The sequence below is a fragment of the Spermophilus citellus genome (genome assembly GCF_964194105.1).
Source record: "Spermophilus citellus genome assembly, chromosome: 5".
In the NCBI taxonomy this organism is placed as follows: domain Eukaryota; kingdom Metazoa; phylum Chordata; class Mammalia; order Rodentia; family Sciuridae; genus Spermophilus; species Spermophilus citellus.
Genome location: NC_138186.1, coordinates 98264861 through 98290190, shown reverse-complemented (window position 1 = coordinate 98290190; position 25330 = coordinate 98264861). Strand labels below are relative to the sequence as shown.

Genomic DNA, 25330 nt, shown 5'->3' with positions numbered 1-25330 from the left:
AATAGTGGTTTTTCAAATATTAGCAAACCTATGGGGTCTGGTGGGATCAGGAGAGAGTCAGTGAGCCCATCCAATGCCCTGGGCTACTTCTTGCATTTGGGCTGGAATTGAGGAATGAACCTTTTAAATCTTACTTTGTCAGTATCTCTGATCTCTTTCCCTGGCTTCAGTTGAAGTCCCTTCCAATTCTTCTCGTTCCCTGAGACCCAGACTCCTCTGTTCCCTAAGGTTTTCTGGGCTCAGATCACAGCAGCTCAGGTCAAAATGTCCTATTCCTGCACTTCCTGGTCAGAGCTCAAGGTCCTGGGTGCAGCTGGACTGGCTGCCAGACAATTTCCTCTCTCCAAAAGCCTCTCCCACAAGCTGCCACTGACTCTTTCCAGGAATATGTTTTTGACTGTGACTTATAATGACATTTGTTCATATGTTTTGACAGACACAGGTTTTGAGGTTTTTTTAAAATCTAAATTTTTAAATGTTAAGATCTAAAAAAAAAACCACTTTACTGAAGCATAACAGACATAAGGAAGAATACTCAAATTATAAGTGTACAACTCACTAAACTGTCACAAAGTGAATTTACCAATGTGCCCATCATCCAGCTCAACTAAAAGGACAGGACCTCATAGATAAATCCATAGACTTATGGATTTAGAAATCTTTCCAGGATCCAGATAAAATTGAATATTCATTTAGGTGCTATGTTATCTCACCTGAAAAGATTTCAGAATCACGTAGATTATTGTCTTTCCCTGTGATTTAACTTTGCATAGAGACCTTATCTCACTTTAGATTGAAAGTTTCCAGAAGGCAGGACTTCAACTACTTGCTAGATTCTCTGTAGGTAGAATTTCAGTAGTTGAATGAATCCAAATCCCAGCACACAGATAAACCAAACTCAGGTCAGAGGCTCTCAGGACTTGTTCTATCCTTCTTGGATTTTTACAGGAGGACAAATGACCAGGGTCTCCACTCAGACACTAGAGCTGTTTTATTACCTTCACTCCATAGAGACATCCCTAGGATACAGGAGGTAGTGATTCAGCTCATTGATTCACCCAACAAGCATAAATTAAACACCAAGCTTGGACCAAGAAAGGCACCTAAAGCAGACACAGTCCCAGGCCTCAGTGGAGAAAGCTCAGCCTCTAACATACCTGGAACTAGCACGAAAATCCACAGGGGATTCTGAACCACTGCCTCATTACTTTTGCAGTCCTGGCTCCCCGGGGAGGTGGGTGGGAGCCGTCTCCCACCAGGAGTGTGCCTTAACCAGCTCTCTCTGCTCTTCTGCAGGCCCTGCCATCCCAGTGGGTGTGGACGTGCAGGTGGAGAGTCTGGACAGCATCTCTGAAGTGGACATGGTATGCAATATCCTGGGCCAGTAGCCCCCAGGGAGGGATCCATAGCTGAGTTACTGTGAGAGCCTGTGGGTTGGTAGCTTTGATATTGCAGGCTGTGCCTGAGAGGGCAGGGCAAGAGCTGGAAGTGACCAAATGTGGGCTTGGGCATTGGTCTAGATGCAGTAAAGTCTCTCGAGCTTTATGGGTAGAAATAGCTTATAGTTTCTGGGCCCCACTACATACTCCCTGGTTTCAGAATCTCTGGGTTGAGGCCCAGGACTTTGCTTTTTGAACACACTTCTCAAATGCTGAGAATGGTCAGATGACCCATTTTGATTGAAATACTGTAGTTCTTAGATTTTCAGTTCCTTCTGTGTGTACAGCTTCCCCACGCACTCCACAGAAATGCCCTCCACTGTATTTCTTGACTAACCCCATACAGACACCTCCCGGCTGTTTGCAAGACCTTGGTTTGGAGAGGAGCCTTCCCTTCAGTGTCCGACCTTATCTCTTTTCCATTCTGCATTTCTAGTTTGCAAACTACTTCTTTCCTCATACACGTTCCCCCTCTGGCTCTCTCAGGCATCTCTTTATCCTTTAGGTCTCAGTTGAGATAAGGCTTCTTCTAAAGGGCTTCCCTGACCACCTGGTCTAAAAGTTTCCTGTTTTTCCCTCTAGTTCACATCATTCATTTAAATTGTGCTATCAATTTATTTTGGGGGAGATGTCATGTTTATCGGTCATCCCCTATATTTGACTATAGGCTCCACAAGTACAGGAACTTGTCTTTCAGTTTTTTGCCCCCATATCTCCAAGCCTAGCCCACTGTGGGACCTATGGAGGCTCTCAACACATGTATGGAATGAAAGAAACGGAGGGAGGGTTTCCTCATATGTCCATGAAGGGAGGAGGCTTCCCTGGCTCCCTTTTTGTTTGTTTGTTTGTTTTTCTGGTGCTGGGGATCAAACTGAGGGCCTTGCACTTGCTGAGCATGTGCTCTACCACTACTCCCCATCCCTTCCCTGGCTATTATTGGACCCAGCACAGCAAGGCTGATATGATACTGATGCTGTGCACCCTCATAGCTCCAGCATCTGGAAAGGAGGGTATCCAGGTGTGAAAGGTATGAATGTGACAGTCTCCAAGATGCTACAGTGCACACTGCCAAATCCTTTGGATATCCAACAGTTAGGTTCAGCTCCAGAACCATTTGGGTTTAGGCCCAGCCTGGCTGCTTTAAATCTGAATCAGTACAGATGTCCACTCTGGATGTGAAGGCTCTTATGAAAGTGTGACTGAGGACCTCAGAGAGAAGTGTCCAAAATGACTTGCTTGTCTTAGAACAATCCACCAGTTGCTCTACCACAAAGAAAATGGTAGGTAGGTACTGTCCAAGCTGGCCTTGCACATGTTTGTGAATTTACAATATGGCACTCCCCCTGAGCAATGTCCCTCAGAGCATGGTCTCTAGCTGTGGGACACAGAAGGGACATTTGGCTCACATCTCCTCCTCACATAATTGGCTGTTTCTTCATGTATGGAAGAATTTGTGGCAAGTGATGGTCAGTCTAGGAACAGACTTTCATGTAAGCCCAATCTCTGTGCCTGTTCTTTCTTTCTTCCCTTCCTAGGGCTTCTTCTTGGCCCACCATCATTCACTCTCTTCTCTATCCTTCGTCCACTTGCTTCCATTTGCATCTTGTGACCTATCTCTGGCCATGGTATAAGAACCAAACTCTTGGGTTTGACCATCAATTATACAGACAAGGGGATACTTTATTTTTATTTTTGTAGTGATGGGAATCCAAAGTCAGGGCCCAGCATATGGTAGGCAACTGCTCTATGACTGACTTCCATCCCCAGCCCAAGGAGACAATTTTTAACAGGATAAGCTTTAGAATTGAAATTATAGTAGGTGTGCAGTTGCCTGTGTCCTCATCCATTCATCTTCCCATTTTTCCATCTAACACATATTTATTGAGTACCTAACATATGCTTTTCCAGACATTACATCTAATGATGAACAGGGATTCAGTGATAGTCAGGACACAATTCTGCCTTCAATAATGGGAGAAATCTAATGGTAGAAATCTTTCTAAGAGGAACCCTTGACTGTTTAGGTTTCTGAAACAGGCCACCATGCCAAAATGAACTGGTTAGCCAGATAGGTTAAAAGCCATGTACTCAGGGTCTAGTGAGTGAGAACCGAGCTTTGGAGGAAATTCCTGCTCCTGGCCAGCAGGACAGGATGACAGCATCATAGCTGTAATTTTTCTTTGTGGGTTGCTCTGTCTCCTGGGCTCCAACTTTACAAGGCACAAAAATGAGCCCTTCTCATCTGCAGCAGCACCATCACATTGGCTATGGTGCCCAGGGCTGTGGAACTGTCCCCCCGACTCTGGAAGCTGATACAGTGGAGAACAACAGAATTCTAAGGAAGGAAGCTCTCTGAACCATTTCAGTCTGGTCTTGCCCCTGGCTCCCATAGGACTTCACCATGACCCTGTACCTGCGGCATTACTGGAAGGATGAGAGGCTGGCCTTCCCCAGCACCAGCAACAAGAGCATGACCTTTGATGGACGGCTGGTGAAGAAGATCTGGGTCCCAGATGTGTTCTTTGTTCACTCCAAAAGGTCATTCATTCACGACACCACCACTGACAACATCATGCTGAGGGTGTTCCCAGATGGTCATGTGTTGTACAGCATGAGGCAAGTGTCCATGGGGCCATGGTTTCTTGTCCAGTGCCATTCCACTATGTATGATCAGTTCCTTTGGCCTGGAAGAGTTTGTCGCTGTGATCTGTGGGATGGCATGAGCCTTCTGATGCCAGGCAGAATTGTCCAAAGATGAAAAGGCCACCCAGTAGGTGGAGACCTCCATATCACTGGGGGTCTTAAGCATGGCTTAGAAAACTACTCTGGTCTAATTGAGTTGTTGGAGACAATGACCTACGTACATTCCATCCTTGAGAGTGTACTATTCTAATTGATTGGTAATAAATAATAAAATACTAATAATAGCAAAGACTATTGTTTGTTGAGTGCCATTATAGATTGGCTTCTGGATTAACTAACCCATCTTTTTCCATATCTTACTTGCCTGATTTTATAGTTCACCAGAATTAAATAATAAAACTAGATACTTCCTGGTCTTGAGTGAAGGAGGGGGCATGCTAATCTCCCAGGCTCCTCTGGGGTAGGCATCCCTGCTGGTTGAGGGCAGTGCCCAGAGAAGGGTGCAGGTGTGGGCCACTAGTAGTCAACACCCCTCCTCTTGGCTAGAGAAGGGGTGCAGCAGCCCAATAAAGGGGATCCAGCAGAGCACTTCTCTGTCAGAGAAGACCAAACTCTAGAAGTTAAGGTTTTTTAAGTTAGACATCTATGTAACCAAACTTCTGAAATAAACACAAGGAGGCAGCTGCTCTTGGTCATGTTCTGTGTCTTCCTTACTTTGGGCGGGTGCATAAGCCAATAGCTTGCTGCACAAGTCAACTGTCATATCTGGGTTGTGCAGGATTACTGTCACTGCCATGTGCAACATGGACTTCAGCCACTTTCCCCTGGACTCCCAGACCTGCTCTTTGGAGCTGGAGAGCTGTAAGTATCAATGTTTTCTATTCCACACCTTATTCCCTACCCAATCTGTGCACTGCCTGCCAGTGATAAGAACTGTTTGCCCAGGCAGGTGCAGGACTACTCTATTGGTGCACACCACCCAGAAACAAAGGCATCCGATTTAATTTATTTTCTTCTCCCCAAAGATGCATATACAGATGAAGATCTGATGCTGTATTGGAAGAATGGGGATGAATCCCTGAAAACAGATGAGAAAATCTCCTTGTCTCAGTTTCTGATTCAGAAATTTCACACAACTTCCAGACTGGCCTTCTACAGCAGCACCGGTAGCTACCTTTTTGTCACAGCCTGATTCAAATGTGAAAGAAAACTCATTAGAATTTTTTAGTCTTTTCTCTCCTCAGTGAAAATAAATTTTGATTTTTGAGAGAATCCATAGTTCTAAAATATAAACTGTGTTTAAAATCAGGAGGCAGAGAATAAAACAAAATTGCTATATTCTTAGACTCTATCAGCAGTAGCAACACAACTTATCCTTCAAGACTTCCAGTTTTACCTGTGTAATTTAACAAGGGCTGGGTCCTATTCTACATGCTATTCTATAACCTGATTTGTGATCCTACTTAGTAAGATGGGCAGATAGCTTTCCAAGCACATATACTTATTATCCATATCAAGACCATTGATTCTTTTTTCTTTTTTGCAGTACTGGCAATTGAACCCCAGGCCTCATGCATGCTAGACAAACACTCTACCACTAAGCTACAGCCCCAGCTCCAATGAAACATTTTTTAATGTTTAATTTCTTCTTGGATCCTGGGCTATGTTTGAAAGTTTAAGAGAACTACTTGTCAGCTCTTCTCTGATCTCACATTTAACTCTTGGGATACTTTATTTGGACCGTTGTAATGAAGCACCATAATTGGATGCTTGAAACAATAGGAATTTATCTGTTGCTGCTCTTGTCTAGGAAAAAATCCTTTCTGCCTATGCCCAGGTTCTGGTGGTTGCCAGCAGTTCTTGACAAATCAGGGAATGGTTTGTAGCCACACTTCATTCTCTACCTCCGCCATCACGTGGCGCCCCCTTATCTCTGTATACTCACCAGGTGTCCTCTGTGTGTGTAGGCCCAAATTTCCCTCTTCTGTAAGGATACCAGCTATTGGATTAGGGCCTAACTTAATCCATTATAATATAATCTCATTTATTATAATCTCATTATAATCTCATTTTACCTCAATTCTATCTGCAAAGACCCTATATCAAAATGAGGGCAGGAGGTCACCTTCACAGGTACTGGGAATTAGAAATTCCATATATATACATATAATTTAAAAAAAATTTCTTTTGCAGGTTAATATTGTAAGTTTATTGCCATATCATGTGAGTCTGGTGAAGAGACAGAGTAATAATGTACTTTTAAGAATTTTTATGATCTTATATTTTTATTGGTGCATTATGATTACACATAATAATGAGATTCATTGTGACATATTTGTACTGGCTCATAGCATAATTACATCAATTTCATTCCTCAGTATTTCCCCTTTCCCTCCCCTCCTTACTCCCCCAAACACTTTCCTCAGCTCAACTGGTCTCCTTTCTATTTTCCTGAGGTCCCTTCTTAATGTTTTTATTAGTGCATTATAATTATATGTATCAGTGGAGCTCATTGTGACATTCATATGCACATAACATAATTTGCTTCAATTCACTCCTCAGTACTTCTCCTTTTCCTCTCCTTGCCCCTTCTGCCTGTCCCTTCATTTTCTCTTCTGGTCTTCTTTTTATTTATTTCCAAGTATATGTGTATATTTTTTTCATTAATGCATTATAATTACACATTAAAGTGGGATTTGTTGTTGTATATTCATGCAAGCATATAACATAAGGTGATTGATTTTATTCCCTAGTTCTTCCCCTTTTCCCTTCCTTCCTCCATCCCCCTTGATCCACTATCCTTCCTCTACTAATCTTCATTCTATTTTCATGAGATCACACCTTTGTAAAATTCTATGCTTCTCTGTAACTTCTACATGTGAGGGAAAACATTCAATCCTTGACTTTCTTTTTTTTTTCTAATCCAAACTGTATCCAGCTTTATTAAAGATAATTTTCATAAACAGCTATAGTATTTCAGGCAGACAATCATTAACAGTATACAACAACTTTCAAATTCCCTTCTTGGATGGACACCAAAATTAGAAAGCTACTATAAAGCCCTATTAAGTCTTCATTTGATGCTCTGAATAGGGAAAGTTTAGAGTGAGTGTTGACATTTCACGTTTAGCATGTTGTTTAACAACTTTTCATGAGTTAACCCTGACTTTCAGAAAATGACAGAATTATCAGTCTTAAGGTCCACAATCTAAAAAAGGAACTACTGCTTTTCTGAGGAACACTATCTCAATGATGTCACTGGAAAGTCCAGATTGCCTGACACATTGGTAAAACCAATTGTTGGGAGTCAGGTCCCAACTTGTCTGAGTTTAGGGACATTAAGTCTATGCTGTTGGTGGAGAGGGAGAGGAGGACATAAAGATGAATTTCAGTTTTTCCATACTGCAAGGCATTTGTGCCAAGGTGGCTATGTGTGCCAATATCAGGAAGCCCCTTCTCTTGGGAGCCAAGAGAAAGTCTCTCAAAATGGCAGGGAAAGGTGTTCCCCACAGGAATCCAGCTTTGGAGACATTCTACTAGTGACATATGCTCCCTCCCTCCCAAACAACAATGAGGTGTTCTGTGTGCTAACAACATAGCTTTTTAAAAAATAAAGTAAAACAAAATTCTGCATTTTTATAAAACTTGATAAAAATAGTATTTCAAACTGTACAGTCACCAGAAGGACCCAGTTATCAAAAATGCATACACTTCCTTTGGCAGCAATGGCACCGTTAACTTTCGGTGCCTGGTGTGTTTGGGTATCTCCATTTTCTGCAGGGTTATTCCCATTTTTGTCATCATCAGGTTTTCCCCTTTCCCTTTGGATACCTTCTCTCCCTTCTTTGCAGGAGCCTTTTTAGGCTTGGGCTCTGGCTTTGGAGGAGCAGGTTTAGCAGACAACCTTGTGGATCTTCTCTGTGGTTTGTCCTTCACTTGGCTTTATCTCCTTTGGCATACCCTTCAGCATAGTGATATTGGGCATGATGGTGATGGTCGCAGGACACAGGTACTGGACACAGGGATGCAGCAGAGTGCAGCTTTGGTTGATCCAGAGGTCGTTCTCGCCTCTTTCTCTTCACACCACTCAGGCTCCCTCAAACCTTGACTTTCTGAGCACTTAGCATGATGTTCTCCAGTTCATCCATTTACCTATAAATGACAGAATTTCATTCTTCTGTCTAGCTGAGTAGAACTACAATGTGTAGATATACCATATTTTCTTTACCCATGTATCTGTCAACAGACACTTATGCTGGTTCCATAACCTGGCTATTGTGAATTGTGCTGCTATAAACATTGGTACGCACGTATCATGGTCGTATGCTGATTTCAGGTCTTTGGATAAATAATAAGGAGTAAAGTAGCCGGATCATATGGTGGTCCCATTCTAGTCCCTTGAGGAATCTCCACAATGATCTTCACAGTAGTACTAATTTACAGTCCCACCATTAATTGTTTCTTTCTCCCCATATTCTTGCTGGCATTTATTATTATTTATATTCTTGATGACTGTGATTCTAACTGTTTTGAGATGACATCTCATGTAGTTTTGACTTTCATTTCCCTGACTATTAATGATATTGCACATTTTTTTTCATGTATTTAATGGCCATTTGCATTTCTGTTTTGAGAAATGTCTGTTTAATTCATTTGTCCATTTATTGATTAGTTTGAGTGGGTGTGTGTGTTAAATTTTAAGTTCTTTGTATATTCTGGATATTAATCCTCTGTCATAGAGTAACCAGCAAAGATCTCTTCTATTTTGTAGGCTCTTTTCATGTTATTGTTTCTTTTGCTATGCAGAAGCTTTTAAAATTTGCTGCCATCCCACTTATTTATTCTTGGTTTTATTTCTTGCACTTTATAAGTCTTATTAAAGAAGTCAATGCCTGCACCTGTATTGGAGTGTTGACCCTATGTTTTCTTTTCTCAGTTGCACAGTTTCTGATTTACCTCCTAGGTCTTTCATCCACTTTGAGTTGAGTTTTGTGCAGGGTGATAAATAGTTTACTTCTTCTCTAAGTAGTTATCCAGTTTTCCCAGCACCATTTGTTAGAAAGTCTTTCTTTTTTCCACCTTAAGTTTTTGGCACCTTTGTCAAAGATGAGATGATCATATCTGCGTGGGTTTATCTCTCTGTCTTCTACTCTGTCCTATTCCATTGGGCTTTGTATCATGTTCTTTTTATTACTACTGTAATACAATTTGAGGACAAGTATTGTGATGCCTCCAGCCTTGTTCTTATTACTCAGGATTTCTTTGGCTATTCTGGGTATTTCATTCTTCCATATGAATTTTAGGATTACTTTTTCCAGTTCTATGAAGAATGTCATTGGAACTTTAATGGAGAGTGAATTTGAATCTGTAGGTTGCTTTTGGTAATATGGCCATTTTAATAATAGTAATACTGCCTATCCACGAATATAGGATGTTTCCTCATCTTTTAATATCTTCTTCAATTTCTTTCTTCGGTGTTCTATAATTTTCATTGTAGAGCTCTCTTACCTCCTTGGTTAGATTGATTTCCAGGTTTTGTTTTCTTTTGTTTTGAGACTATTGTGAAAGGAATTGTTTGCCTAACTTTTTTTCATTAGGTTAGTTATTGGTGTAGTGGAAAGCTATTGATTTTTATATGTTGGTCTTATGCCCTACTACTTTTCTGAATTTATTTATCAAGACAAAAAGACTTTTAGTGAAGTTTTTTGAGTCTTCTAAGTACAGGATCATATCATCTGCAAACAGTGATAATTTGACTTCTTCTTTTCCTATTCATATCCTTTTATTTCTTTCTCTTGCCTGATTGCTCTATATAGAACTTCAAGAACTATATAAAAAAATAGCCATGGTGAGCCCAGCACAGTGGTACACACCTGTAATCCCAATGGCTTGGGAGGCCGAGGATTGCAAATTCAAAACCAGCCTTAGCAACTTAGGGAGGCCCTAAGCAACTCAGAGAGACCCTGTCTCAAAGTAGAAAACAAACAGGTCTGAGGATGTGAATCAGTGGTTAAATGCCCTGGGTACAATCCCCATGCCTCTCACCCACATACCTCAAAACAGCAGTAGTAAGAGTGAACTGAGAATCTTGTTCCTGATTTGGGAGGAAATTCTTTAAACTTTTCCCCATTCATTCAGTATGGTGTTGGCTTTGGGCTTGTCATAGTATTTATGATGATGAGATAAGATCCTTCTATCCCTAGTCTCTTCAGTGTTTGTATGTAACATGAATGGGTGTTAAATTTTGTCCAAGACTTTTTCTGTATCTATTGAGATAAACATGTAGTTTCTGTCCTTAATTCTATTTTTGTGATGAATTGCATTTATTGAACCAATCTTGCATTCCTGGAATGAAATCAAATTGATTGTAATGTACAATGTATTTTTGAATGCAGATTGCTAATATTTTATTAGGGATTTTTGCACTTAAATTCATCAGGGATATTGGTCTGTAGTTTTGTTTCCTTGATATGTCCTTATCTGGTTTGGTTATGAAGGTGATATTGACTTTATGAATGTATCTGGAGGTGTTCTATCCCTTTCTATTTCATGGAATAACTTAAGGATCATTAACATTAATTTGTCTTTAAAAGTCTGACATAATTCATCTGAGAATCCATCTGGTCCTGGATTTTAATGACTGCTTCTGTCTTATTGCTTGTTATTGTCTGTTTAGGTTTTCTATATCTCTTGGTTCAATTTGGATGGTCATATGTATCTAGAAATTTCAACATTTTGGGGGGGGGAACACAATTCAACCTATAATAGTTCCCTAATGGCTTTGGGACACCAGCAGCTTTTTCACATCATTTCCCTTTTGTCCCAGCACTGAGAAATCTAATCCCTTCTTCAGGAGGTTTTAGCATGACTTCCTGCTCCTGCTGGCCAGCATCTGCCTCCACAACACCCTTGGGTTCATAGCATCAAACATAGCAAAAGATTGTTTTGGTGTCAGGGCAACTCAGGTCTGCTTGATTATGGCCATGGCACTCATCCTCTTCCATCTCTCCACTTTCACTCTGATGATGTGTGCCACACAATTTTCTTTTCTCATTGTTCTCACCAAGTTCAAATCAACAAAGCCATTATTGAGAGTTTCTTATATAACTCCTATTATATGCCACTGTTTTAAGCCCTTCATGTTAATTAACTTATTTCTACCCAACAAATTTGTGGTGTAGATATTATCACTTCCAGTTTGCAGATGAAAAAACTGAGACTCAGGGATTAAGCTACTGGTTGAAGTTGCACAGCTGGTAAGTGGCCATGTAATCTCCTTAATTCCCATGTGTACTCCTCTTAGATATTCTCTTTACTGGAATAGCATGCTTGTCTGTTTTGTTCCCCATTCAAGTCTTTCTAGAGTAAAGATTAAAATGCATCTTCACTCCCATTATTCACCATGTACCATACAAGCAAGGTCTTGTGTTCCTTGCCATGGGAGCGGTGATGCCACCCAGGAGCGCTCTGCTTGCCACACAGAGTATACCTGTTCAAAGCTTCTGGATCCTTCCCAGTGTTTTCTGGAAAGCTTGTTCTGATTTTCTTAGAAGGGAGGATAATTAGAATTAATAGTCTAATAAAAATAAAAGCATCTATTGGTCCTATAAAAGGTCCTGTGCAAACCTAAAGATCAATGTGATTTGCTTCAAAGATGTCAATTTGAGTAGGGAAAATAAAGCCAACAAGATTGAACAAAAGCTGTTAGATGAAAAAATGATTAGTTGTCTCACTAGAGTTGAAGATCCCTTCCTATTTATTTATTCCCCTAAAAGCACCTATCCCATTCAACAACTCAGGAATCTACCCATATCCAGGTGGCAAACTTGTCAGGACTCACCCGGTGGCTCCAGCCTGGTCCTGTGGACACCCCCCACAACCTACCCTGACTCTGCTAACTTCCACTTGAGCCAGATGGACTAAATCAGAATCTCTCTGGGAAAGGTCAAGGATAGGAATGCTATCAACCTTAAGAGCAGCCAAGTTAAGTCACAGTCCTGAGTCCGTATTGCTCACTCTGTCTCTGAATCTCTCCTCCTTGCTGACGTATCCCGTGTGCACTCAACTCCTCTATAAGCCTTCCTTAGTCATTATAGCCAATGGGCAATTTGGGCTCTGTGTCTCAAAACCTAAAGATTTTCCTGTTTATACTTCAGATGGACATTTTAGCACTTAGATATGCATGGTTGCATACCTTGAGTATGTCAGCGAGCATTTCCACTTCATGGGACCTCCACTCAATTCTTTATAAATCCTTGAGGGAAGAAAGCAAGAGCTGGGCTTCTATGATCGCCCCTCAGGCCCCAGCATGTGACCACCTGCTCAATTAAAGGGACACTGTGTGAGAAGAGCCCGACCTGTAGATAACTCAATTGACCCAAGCTCATCCAAAATTAAGGTTGAGTTCTTGGAGAAGCCTCTGAGAGTCTCATCTCCCCATGTCCCAAATAAGACAGATTCAATCTGGGTTTCCCAGACCTCAGCAAACTTGCATAACACTCCTGCCATGTTTGTCTTACTTGGTAGGTTACGCATGTGGTCATGGATTTAATTTTTTTCTATAAGTCACCTTTTGTACCTTATTTTGAAAAGAAATCAGTGGAAAACTGGTATCATTTGTGATAACAGAAGATGATTTTAATAATGAACACAAACAAAAAAATACCTTCTTCTGAACTTCACAAGTCATCTTGTTCTGCTGTTATGTGTTCTCCACTTTGGGACACCAGTGAGTTGTGGTGTTCTTGGAGGAGGCTGGACTGAACCAGAAGGCAGATGAAGGTGTGCAGGCAGCTTTCACATTCACACTGTCCTTCGCCCCACTTTGGGTCTCAGTGATTGTGGGTCATTTGAAGTCTAACAATGTCAATCACTTTTTAAAACCATTAATCAGTGATTCTCATATTTCCATAATGAAATAGATGCATGCTGCCATTTTTTTTCTGAGCAGTGGCCCATGAGGTAACAGGTTTCCATAAGGAGGATGGATGTCAGGAATAGAACTCATGTCAGACTGTAGAACGGGTGGCCTATTTCTTCTTGTGATGGGGTGGAACGAATGACTCATCTCTCAATAAAGAGGACAGTGATGAGCACCCAGCTGTCCTGGCTCCTGCCTTGGTGGTATAGAACCACTCCAACTTCTCATGCTCCTGAGCAGCCAATCACTCAGCAAATATGGTTGTGGTCTGCAAATAACACATACCAAACCAACAACTAACACATATCTGTTTTGCTCTACCTTTCTCCAAACAGCTATGAAGTTAGATAATATTGTCAAGATCTTATTCATAGGAGAAAGGGCTTAGATTGTGGAAAGGAAAGTACTCAAAATCTCACTGACTTCTGTATTCCCCAGGCTGGTACAACCGACTGTACATTAACTTCACTTTGCATCGACACATCTTCTTCTTCCTGCTCCAAACCTATTTCCCTGCCACCCTGATGGTCATGCTGTCCTGGGTGTCCTTCTGGATTGACCACAAAGCTGTGCCCGCCAGAGTTTCACTAGGTAAAAGCATTTGATACGGTGTGGTCGGGTGGCTATTTTTTTTTTTTTTTAAGATCACTAGGCAAAGGAAAAGTAAAACCATATTCAGAGGTTTTAAAACCAATTCAGAGGTTTTTACCTCTTGGAATCAGAAGAAGCAACCATTCCACTTGCCTCTTAGATGAAGCCTCTGTTTCCTCTACAACATTATGAAAACCACAGGGAGCTAGAACTATATCAACTTGGGTTGCACCAATTCAGAAGGATATAGCCTGTCTGGGGCATAGACTTCTACAACTGGCTGTATTGGAGCTCAATATTTAGATGAATAAAATGATTCTGCAAATGCCAAAGTTATTCTATAAATACAAAAGTTTCTTTTGCTGGTCTTGTTTAGATAGGGCTTTGAGGCAGGGATCATATCATATAATTTAGGGAAAAGGAAGAGCTGCATTCCTGGGGCCTTGGTTGTACCCCTTCCCAGACCCTAAATTCCACAGTCAGAGTTTACAACCCATCATCCCAGTGTGGACAAAATCAGGTTGGACCCTGAGGAATGGGAGGGTTTAACCAGCAAAGCACAATAGAGAAAAAACTAGCATGGTAGGCTTCCAAGCATTTCCACAGTTGGGCTTAATAAATGGACTCAGATGAGGGAGAGTATGCCCATTCTTTCAGGGTTGGGAAAGTTCCTTTAAAAGTGCCCTCCAGTCATTGTTGTCAGTTCCACAGCAGAATAGGTCCTTTCCTAATCACTTCTGACCTTGTCAGCTGTGTCATAGAAACCCACTCTCCCAAGCTAGTGGAGGGGACTTGGAGAAGGGGCTGGGTGGAGGTGTGCTGGGGAAGGGGTTGGGGTGCCTGGCTGCTTGGGGAGCAGATCATCCCACCCCCACAAGGTAAAAACATGTCCAGGGAATTTCTCATTCCATCTAAGAGTCAGAGAATGTAAAACGGTGACTCTGAAGCTCTGAGCCTTGTGCCAGCTGACCGGTCTGGGTGTTGCAGGCATCACGACGGTGCTGACCATGTCCACCATCATCACGGGCGTGAACGCCTCCATGCCCCGCGTGTCCTACATCAAGGCGGTGGACATCTACCTCTGGGTCAGCTTTGTGTTCGTGTTCCTCTCGGTGCTGGAGTATGCAGCGGTCAACTACCTGACCACGGTGCAGGAGTGGAAGGAACGGAAGCTGCGGGAGAAGGTGAGGGTGGCCCCTTCATTTCCTTATAGCTGCTGCTTCTGGTTGGATGAGAGTGAGAAGGTGGTTGGTAGAAAAAGGAGGTGCTTATACCCAAGGAAGAGGGTCCTGTGTTAGAATAGGTTCTAGCTTCTACAAAAAAGGATCCCAGAGAATAGTTTTTGATCAAAAACTAGGAAAAAGAAAACTTAGGGGCTGGGGATGTGGCTCAAGCGGTAGCGCGCTCGCCTCGCATGCGTGCGGCCCGGGTTCGATCCTCAGCACCACATACCAACAAAGATGTTGTGTCCGCCGAGAACTAAAAAATAAATATTAAAATTCTCTCTCTCTCTCTCTCTCTCTCTCTCTCTCTCTCTCTCTCTCTCTCTCTCTCTCTCTCTCTCTCTCTCTCTCTCACTCTCTCTTTAAAAAAAAAAAAAAAAGAAAACAGATTTAGGCACAATTCTGCCATCTGAGCCTGGCCTGTTTCCTCATCTGTAAAAAGGGGATTACAGAACCCACTTCTACCTTCCTCCCAGGGCTGTTGTAAGAGTCACATAAGACAATATCTAAAAGTTATTTTGAAACTGTAGGGTCCTAGATACACAAAATATCACCAATGTTATTGAACATGTCAGGGAAAATACTTCCTGGTTCTGTGACCAGAGGAAAGGAGAATTCTAGAACATAAAGCTGCTTTATTTTTTTTTTAATTTTGTTTAGTTATTGATGGGCCTTTATTCTTATTTATTTATATGTGATGCTAAGGATCGAACCTAGTACCTCACACATGCTAGGCAAGTGCTCTACCACTGAACCACAACCCCAGCCCTAAAGCTGCTTTGTTGATAGGTGTTTTGACCCTGGGAAAATTTAGGCACAGTAAACATAAAGGCTAATATTTTAGCCATTAGCCTCACTGGAAATACTACAGGGTCTACACTGCACTATATACCACACCACACTGTGAGGTAGAAGGCAAATGGGAAATCTTACAAAGCAATGTTCATGGGCCTTTAGCACAGAAAGAAAAGTCTATTTCATTCATATTCTAATGCTTGTTAATCACAGTAAGAAATAAAATGCTGACTTATTACCAAGTCATTACTAATCACTGCACTAATCAAAATGTCAATCACCTAAAAGCTATAGAGATCAGAGAACATGAAAAATCACACATTTGTGCACATCTGGGTGACTGTTTGTCCCTTAGCACAAGGGAGCTTTAAATTTTAAAAAAAGAAATGTTTGCTTTTAAAAAATAGCCTTTCAAGTATGATATGTCAAGATCATTGTAATGTTTTGAGCAACTAATAAAAGAATTTTAAAAAATAGCCTTTCAATACACACATAATACCTATCAAATTTTTCACATTGTCTTCAAATATATTAAGAATTTATTTTTAATTCAAATTTTTTACATCAGTATTTGCATACTTGAGTTTTCAATTATTGTCACATTGTTATCAAATGCCTTTGGATTATATTTAAATGCTTTTGATTTATAATCCATTAGACTTACCTGTTCAAAAAATAGCAAAGCTTTCATCTGACAAATACAGGTTCATGAACCATTAACCACACGTCCATCCAGGCAGTTCATTAATACTATGAGGTCATGATCCTTGTCAGTGATTTTTATAAGACTCTGTTTACAGAGTAATAGGGAAAGGTCATTGGGCCCTTACATCTGTCTGTTTGTGTGAGAACAGATGGGGGATGGGAAAGTATGACAATTTCTGTTCCACTGGGGTCAGTGTGTGAATTAAAGATGGAAAGGTAGTAGCTGCAGGGCAGGCAGTGGTGGGAAGACAGTAAATCTCTCTTCTGCTGCGCCACAGAGAAAGCACACTTCATGATCATTAAACGGACTCCCAGAGAAGCCCAGGTTCCCAAATCTGAGCCAAGAAGGACCTGCCCTGGAATCACCTCCCATGTCTGTTAAAAATAAAAATTCCTGACTGGGGGTGTAGCTCAGTGGTAGAGTGCTTGCCTAGCACGCATGAGGCCCTGGATTCTATCCCCAATACTGCAAAGCAAACAAACCAACAAATAAATAAAAAGATTCCAGGGCCAAACCCCAAAACTTTCTGATTCAGAGTCTCTGAGGATGGCATCATGGATCTGCACTTATAACAAGCTGGAGTCTGACTTTGTCTGCATAAAGGTCAAAGCCTTCGTGCCTGGGGCCTGATAGGCTCACCCCTGGTTCCAATGTGGAGCCACTGCTGTTTTGGAGCATGCGGGAGGCACAGGGATGGCCTCCCCTCAGTGGCTGTAATATGCAGGCTGATTATCCAGACCTAATAGGCTAAGGGCCACTTGCCCTTTCTGAGAAACAAGCTGGTATGAAAAACGGGAATTTCTCATAATTTTTGGCATTTCCTATTCTAACTCCAAACCCTAGGAGAAAAGTGTTTTCATTTTAGCAGAAAGAATTTCAGTTTGAGCAAAGTAAAAGCCTGTGCATTTATTAAGAAAGTACCTAAATAGACCCCCATGACAATACCTCACAAGTTTATTAAGGATTCGGTGTGATTATACCTAAGTGCGCACAGTTGGATAGATGATCGCTTACTGACCTTTTGATCCTATGAGTCTGTTAATTGTTCAGGAAGGTATCTCTTCAAGCATAAGAATAGTTCAAGTAATCTAATTTTGCAAGAAATCATTCATCTATTTTTGCATTTGAAAGCTTCATGACATTCACCTGAGCATTTCAAGACCTATAATAGTAGGAGGCAGGTTGTGAAATGTCATTATTTCACTTTACCAGATGGTAAAGACAGAGGCAGTAAAGGGCTGAGAGCCAGATCAGAAATATAATTAAAGTCAAAAGATGGAGAAGAATAAGCCCATGGCCAGTTGGCTGTATCTAGTAGGCCTCATGCTTTTGGCCAACACGGACCAGCCCAGATGCCTACTGGAGCCTGCTCACTACTGACTCCAGCTGTGAGGAGAAAACAAGAGAAACCATGTCCTCCCTCCAACTTAGAATTCCTTATAAACATTTTCATACTTGCAGAAATAATTTAAAGAATAGAATAGTCTACATTTATATACTCCACAACCAGATCTAACGTCATTAATTTGCTATTTTTATGAGCGCTCTTTCCCCATTTAAACATATTTTTGTTGGTGCATCATGACCCTTTACTCTTAAATGTTAACTATTTGGAGTAAGGACACTTTTCTACCTAATCATCTTTAAAAAATTTTTTTTAGTTGTAGATTGACACAATATTTTATTTATTAATTTTCATGTGGTGCTAAGGATCAAACCCAGTGCCTCACATGTGCTAGGCAAGCACTCTACCCACAACCCCAGAGCCACAACTGCAGCCCTCTAATCATCTTTTGATTCATGTACAAAAAGATGGAATCCTGCTGGGTGCAGTGGCACTCGCCTATAATCCCAGCGGCTCAGGAGGCTGAGGCAGGAGGATTTCAAGTTCAAAGCCAACCTCAACAAAAAGCAAGGTGCTAAGCAACTCAGTGAGACCCTGTCACTAAATAAAATACAAAATAGGGCTGGGGATGTGGCTCAGTGGTCAAGTATCCCTGAGTTCAATCCCCAGTACTAAACAAACAAACAAACAAAAAAAAAACTGGAATCAGAATCTATGGGTTTAAATTCCTGGCTCTGAAACTACCTGTGGAAGCTCAGGACAATTGTATACCTCTCTGGGTCTGGGTTTTTGCTTTTACAATTGGGCTATATCAGTTATTCTCAATTCTGGCAGCACAATAGAATTACCAGGAGTTTTAAATTAATTAGTTTGGAATGGGGCCTGGGTTTGGCCTGGGTGATTCTGATATGCAGCCAGGATAGAAAATCATTGGACTAAATGCTCTCTGGAGATCCTTCTAGTTCTTTCTGTGGTTCTGAGTAGCACTGGGGCTTTGCTTTCAAGCCTGGCCATCTCTGCCCAGCTCTCAAGGACTAACCAAGTCCTTTGTGCTTGCTGCCCTTAGGTCCCATGTATGTGTGGAATGCCTCATTCCAAAACCATGATGCTGGATGGAAGCTGCAGTGAGTCTGAGGCCAACAGCCTGGCTGGGTACCCAAGAAACCATATTCTGACAGAAGAAGAAAAGCAAGATAAAATAGTGGTCCACCTGGCCCTGGGCAGTGAGTCTAGCTCCTCCAGGAAAAGGGGGCTTCTCAAGGGCCAGGTGGGGCTCCGCCTCTTCCAGAATACCCATGCCATTGACAAATACTCCAGGTTGATATTCCCTGCCTCCTACATATTTTTCAATTTAATTTATTGGTCAGTGTTTTCCTAGGGGCTCCAAGGCCATGCCTATGTAAGGCATGGACATCCATTGGTGGACACACACATAGATCAGAAGCTCCTGGACCGCCATGAGCAGCACCCCCGTCTCAGAAGAGCCTGGGGGCCTTCTGGCTGCCCTCACCCTGACCTCATGGGTTTACTCCTTGTTTGCACTGTGTCTGTGTCACTCTTTACACCTTTCTGAACAGAACTGTCTTCTGCTCTTGCATGAGAACTTGTTCACAAGAAATCCCCTCCTGTTAAAAAGAGAGAGAGAGAGAGAAAGTGATTCTAATGCCTCCAAGATGTTCCAAGACCCTCATAAACCTAGAATTCAGCTGTGAAAGGGTAGGGAAAATGACAGGCAAGCTTACGAGTATTCTAGGTAGGAGACAGGAAATAGGGAACAAAATATTTGTGAACCCATACAACTGGATTAAGTGCCTAGAAAGGAAAACAAGCAAACAAACTAGCTAGCTAACTTGGATCCTAGATAGGAAGTGATTTAGCCCATGTCACTCTGGTAACACATGTGATTTTGTAATACATTCACCCATCCATTCAACCTTTCATTAAATATTAAGGTCCCACCCTGTGCCAGGAACTGTGGAAATGAACAAAGTCTCTTTCCCCATTGAACTTCTCTAAGCTGTGCTTATTCGACACTCATCATAATGTGCTTCTGCCCCTCTGCTCCCTCAACCCTATTTACCCTACCCCACAGACCCATTTTGTTTACTGGTGATTTTACTCCAGGTTTATCTACAAAAGCAATTCTGTCTCCGGTGATATCCTCATGAAGCCAGCTCTATGTTTCTCTCCTGGAATCTCCATGTGGTAGAGCCTATGACTGGGAGAAGGATGGGGACTTGAGAACTAGGGAGAGTACAACTTGGTTTTAGGGAGAAGGGGTGTGGGTCTGTGTGGAAACCAGTTTCAGATATCATCTTCTGTTTCTGGGCTCTTTTCCTTCTTCTCCAGCAGAATAGTGTAAATAATGATGAGAATTATAATCCCTGTGTCTAAGTCTGGTCCCCTACCCCAGTGATCCCACCTACTCTAACCAGAAGAGCTTCACACTCTGGAGTGATTTATCCTTTACTTCCACAAGCTAGTGACCTTTCCTCTAATGCAGCTAAGTCCGGAGTTAGGAAAGCAATCTGATTTATTGAATCTGTACTAAGTTGTGGGTCATTTCTCTGAAGCCTGTTTCAGGAGATTGCTAAAAAACTGGAGTGGATCTCTAACTAGTGGAATTTTAGGTGGTATAAAGGATATGACTTTGCTAAGAGGGCTCTTCCTTTAAATTACAGCACTGGGAGTCAGAAATTGGGGGAGATACAAGGAACACCCACCCCATGTTTCCTTGCTCACTGAAGGACATTGTTTTGCTTTCTTCCTCATTGCTCCTGCCAGCTTCTTCCCAGGGTCTGAGTGTTTAGTCAAGAGTAGAAATATGATCAGCAAAAGACAAGGCACACCCTGTCTTAAAACAAATCTGGCCTGTGGAGTCTGCTCCACAGTTCATGACTGTCGGGGGTAGGGATTAGCTCTGAGGACTGCAGTGCACACGAATACCAGGACCTCTAGGAGTTTTAAGTCAGGGGCCTGTGGCTACCTGTCCTTTTACTCCCTCACTTGGACTGACTGTGTGGCTGCCCTATTCATTCCCATTTCTCCGTTTCTTCCCCAGGGTCATTCATCTACTGATTCCCTCTGTCACCTTATATACTCCTTGTATAAATCTGGTCCCAGACACTTGTCTCATCAGTCTCTTGCTCATGTTGAGACACAGACTCATCATTTTGGATGATCAGGCCACCAGCCTTGATCTTCCTGTGACTTTCTGCCCACCAGTCCAGAAGCTGTGTGATGGGGCAGGACTCAAGGAGCTGAACTCTCAGGTGGGATAGCTCCCGGCACTGTAATGACATATTTTATCTTGGGAGACTGCAAGTTCAGTAGGTTTCTAATACCATCTTAGGGTTTAATAATTCTCTAGAAGGACTCACAGAACTCAGAAAAACCAATACCATTATGGTCACAATTAATAACAGCAAATGAATATGGACTAAAATCATCAAAGGGAAAGGGAGGGTCTAGGAGAGACAGGTGCAGAACTCTGAATTGTTCTTATCTATTGGAGCTATTTGGATTTCACTTATTTTTCCCATCAATTATGTGTGACAATGTGCATGGAATAGTGTCAACCAAGGAAACTCAAGCTCATCAAGGTGCACAGTTTCTATTGGAGATGGGCCACATAGATATACTGATCACACACATGGCTGACTTTAGCCTCCAGCCTTTCTAGAGGTTGGGCTAACACTGGTGGCCCATGGTGCCATCATAAACTACATTAGTAGCATAAACTACCTATTGTGATCCAGGCAAAGGCCCTACTACGAAGCAGGACATTTTAAGGGTTTAGAGGCTATCTCCTGGGAGCTAGGATCCAAGGAGCAAACATTTTTTTGAAACACAAGGTTAATCTTTTACTACATGACAATCTTTGCCAATTCCTTACTGTTATTGTCAATTGCTGTGCTACTGCTATATATTCAAGCAATAAACATTTTACGGCATCCCTGCACTGGATGTGGTGGGGTCCAAATTAAGAAGAGTAGTCACAGCTCTCAAAGAGGATATAAGCAGAGGAAATGACAGATAAATACCTGTAAATTTAAAAAAGTGTTGTCCTAGTCCATTTTCTGTTGTTATAACAAAAATGCCAAACACTGGGTAATTTCTGAAGAATAGAAGTTTACTTGGCTCACAGTTCTAGAGCCTGGGAAGTCCAAGAACATGTCAACATCAGGTAAGAGCCTTCTTGCTCTTCATGTCACAAGAGACTCATCTGGCAAGACAGAGCAAGTGTGCTGGTTTGGGTCTCTCTTTCTCTTCTTATAAAGTCACAATGCTATCATAGAAACCTATGCACTTGACCTCATCTGATCTTGACTACCTCCCAAAGGCTCCACTTCCAAATATTATTAGCATATTAATTTAGCAATCGAGTTCCCAACAAATGAAATTTGGAGGGATGCATTCAAATCATAAAAAGTGCTTAACACATAATGGTTCAATGGATGCTGAGAATCTTGAAAAAAGAAAAAAATGAATTCCACTTGGAAGACTGGAAGATGGGACCTCATGGAGAAAGCAGCCCCTGAGATACCCCTTGAAGGTCAGGAATTTTAAGGAGAAAAACTGGGGCAAAAAACATGCTAGGTATATTCTTTCTAATATGGTAGCCATTATCTACATGTCTGTTTAAGTCTAAATTAAAGTTAAATGAAACGGAAAACTCAGTTTCTCAGTTGCACTAATCACACTTTAAGTGCTCTGTTCCATAGCCATAAGTACTGGTGGCTACTGCAGTGGACAATCCAGAGCTGTAGAACATTTACACAATGGCAGAAAGTTCTGTTAGCACTCTAGATGAAGGGATTGGCCTGAGCAAAGGTATGTAGGGAGGGAGGAAAGTTTGGAAGTGAAGATTCTAGTATGGAGAATAGGGTTTGTAGGGCAAGCTCCCTATCATGCGGATGCTAATGAGGACAACTTCCCCACCATGGACTTGCCTTGCTCAAGACCACTGGATTTTCCAGCCTCACAAATCAGTGAAGAATGAAAATGTGCAAACAAAAATGATTGGATGATACGGGGCTCTGGACTTGTTGAGAAATCTTTCATATCTTGAGACTCTCCCAGGCCACAATGCTGCTCAAAAAATAATAATTATGTTACCATTAAATATGTCATATTGCTTTGGTTGTAAGTCTTATTTAAATTCAACACTATTTTGCTTCTAACTATGCTGTTTTCATAAAGTATGATTCATGTAACATGGTTGCCTGTTCATAACTTAAAACAAATAGAGTATTTTTGCTAGTTTATACATTTAACTGGAGTTAACTCTATAGCAAACATATTTAGAATCATATACACTGTTTTGTCATGTGGGACCATGATGCAATGGTAGCACTGACTGATTGTAATATAGTGGTCTGATTCTATTTCAGAAAGTGAAATTAAAGGAGGTGAACTAGAGACAACAACAATAGTAGGAATAGAAAAGGGAACCAAGGAAATGTTGAAAATGTGGAATGATTTACCCTAGAGGTAGGAAGACAGAGAATCAAATGCAATTGTTATCAGGGCTGGAACAATATTTTATTTTACATAATCTAAAATGTTATCAAATGTAAGATGCACTCATATTTTATGTACCATTAAGAGAGGAAAAATGTTAATTAAATTATGGCATGTTGATGATTATAAGATGAATCTTGATTATGCCAATATTAAATTGTGAAAAATGTACATGTTAGAATAAAAGAAATGCATATTATCAAAAATTGGTGGCTGGACATACTCTTATTGAGACTAAGGAATCAGAATTTATCAAGCACTTGTCTTCAAGGTCTTGTGCTGGGGGATGAAGTGGTGGCAGATACACACATGGATGGAAAATATCCTTCAACAAATGAGAAGCTTACACCATAGTAAATGTGGTTCAAAAGAGGTACAGATCACAGAAGTTGAGGAGTCCTGTAAGTGGTGAATTTTGAGCAGTAGATAGATATATATAGTTTCAACTTCTAGAAAAGAGGAAGAGAGAATGACAACATTGAAGAAGGAAAGCTCAGGTATGAGACAGTGAATAGACACTTTCTAGGTTGTACACACACAAAAATATAGTATTGGGAAAGTAAGAGCAAGAAGTTTTGAGGAGGGAAGAAATAATATTTGCCACAGTCTTGGCTGGGCACAGAATCACGAGCCACCACACACCTTGTAGATTCAAACAGCAATTCTTTATTCCCGAACTCACACCGGCCTCCACACACGTTCTGGGGAAATCCCAGTTCTGCCGCACAATTCACATCCCAAATACTTTTTTAATTCCACGAGAACTCAACGGGAACTCAGGCAGCAGGATACGCCCTATTCCCAGCAGCAATAACCTTAAACCTGGAACTTCCCTAAACCCAGGTTGTCTTAAACCGGGAACGCCTTAAACCCAAATTATCCTAAACCGGGATACTTCCTAAAACCTGCAGGATACACCCTAAACCTGGATCCACCCTCGTCCTTGAGCAGGGTCACCTTTCTCAAACACACATGCAATGTCACAGCGAATTTCCAAGGCAAGTCCATTTAACATGGGGTATGCTGGCAAGGAAATTTCGATGTGTCATTCCTACTTGGCAATGGCCCTCAGCAAATATTATGGAAAATGGATTCATTTGTGAACAGAATATGAACGGTATATTCTCAAATCCTTTTGGTTGCTGCTGACAGATATCCAACTAAAAATGGTACAAGTAAAATTGGGATTTATGAGCCCATAGGGCTCATAGAAAGAAAGAACTCACTAAAAGTAGAGAAGCTCCGGGAATTTAAGTGTTTGGAATTAGGCTCAATAACGTCCCTCCAGGATCTTCTCTCCATCCATTTCTCTGCTTTATTCTTAGCCACTGCAGATAGGCTTTCCGTACCTGGTGGTTCTAGGAGGTGAAAAGGCAGCAGCCATGACAGTCTTGGCCATACAGTTTTAGAGTTCTATAATTCTGATTTTATGATTCGAAGTTCATTCTACTTGAAAATAAACTTAGGGAAAGAATTTGAGTGGTCTCGTCTGGGCCATGTATGTTGAAGATGATGAGAGTTCTATGCTCTGTTTAAGTTTTAAAAGAACCCTTCAAAGCCACTTCTATTTGGTTCAATCTTTTTGTAAATATATGCAGAAGAGATACCATGAATTTGAAAAATGCAGGAATTCTTAGTTTGAAAAAAAAAAAAACAATGAATAAGGAAAATAATGATAATGGTAGTGGAGAAAGTTCACGCTAAGTCCAGTTATGTGTGAGAGAAGTAGCCTATATGCTGTTAGTCAAGACTGGGAAGACAGGAGGAAGAGCTGTTATTCATGGAAGATGAGGAGTTTGAATTTGGTCAAACAGTGGACAAGTTACATAAAAAGTTTTAAATGCTGGTCTAAGGCTGGGAGTGAGATAGATTTGGGACTCCTAGATATTCTCAATGAAACTATGAAAGTGGATGAAATGCTTGAAGGAGAAAAGCAGAGGAGGAGGTCTGTGGACAAGTGCTTGGGAGTGTGTATTTAGGTGGGAAGGGAACTGATTAGAGAAATAGATCAGTCAACAGAAGAATGTTATATTCCAGAAACTGGGAGGAAGTGGAGGAGGCTGAGTCTGGGGACAACTAATAACCATAAAAACTGAGAAGAATAGAAACTGTGAACAGATGTGGCAAGATGTAGTCAGGAGGCTA

General features: G+C 41.3%; 1 protein-coding gene across 1 annotated transcript in view; it reads left to right on the top strand.

The window, feature by feature from the left end:
• Window positions 1–23285, top strand: part of GABRR2 (gamma-aminobutyric acid type A receptor subunit rho2) — a 58886-nt gene extending 35601 nt beyond the window's left edge. Inside the window, exons 3-9 of the mRNA XM_081295275.1 lie at window positions 1297–1364; window positions 3832–4055; window positions 4861–4943; window positions 5108–5248; window positions 13441–13593; window positions 14581–14777; window positions 18729–23285. Coding sequence (XP_081151401.1) covers window positions 1297–1364; window positions 3832–4055; window positions 4861–4943; window positions 5108–5248; window positions 13441–13593; window positions 14581–14777; window positions 18729–19040 — 1178 coding nt within the window. The 3' untranslated portion in view covers window positions 19041–23285. The remainder of the gene's footprint in view (window positions 1–1296; window positions 1365–3831; window positions 4056–4860; window positions 4944–5107; window positions 5249–13440; window positions 13594–14580; window positions 14778–18728) is intronic.
• Window positions 23286–25330: the final 2045 nt, after the last annotated feature.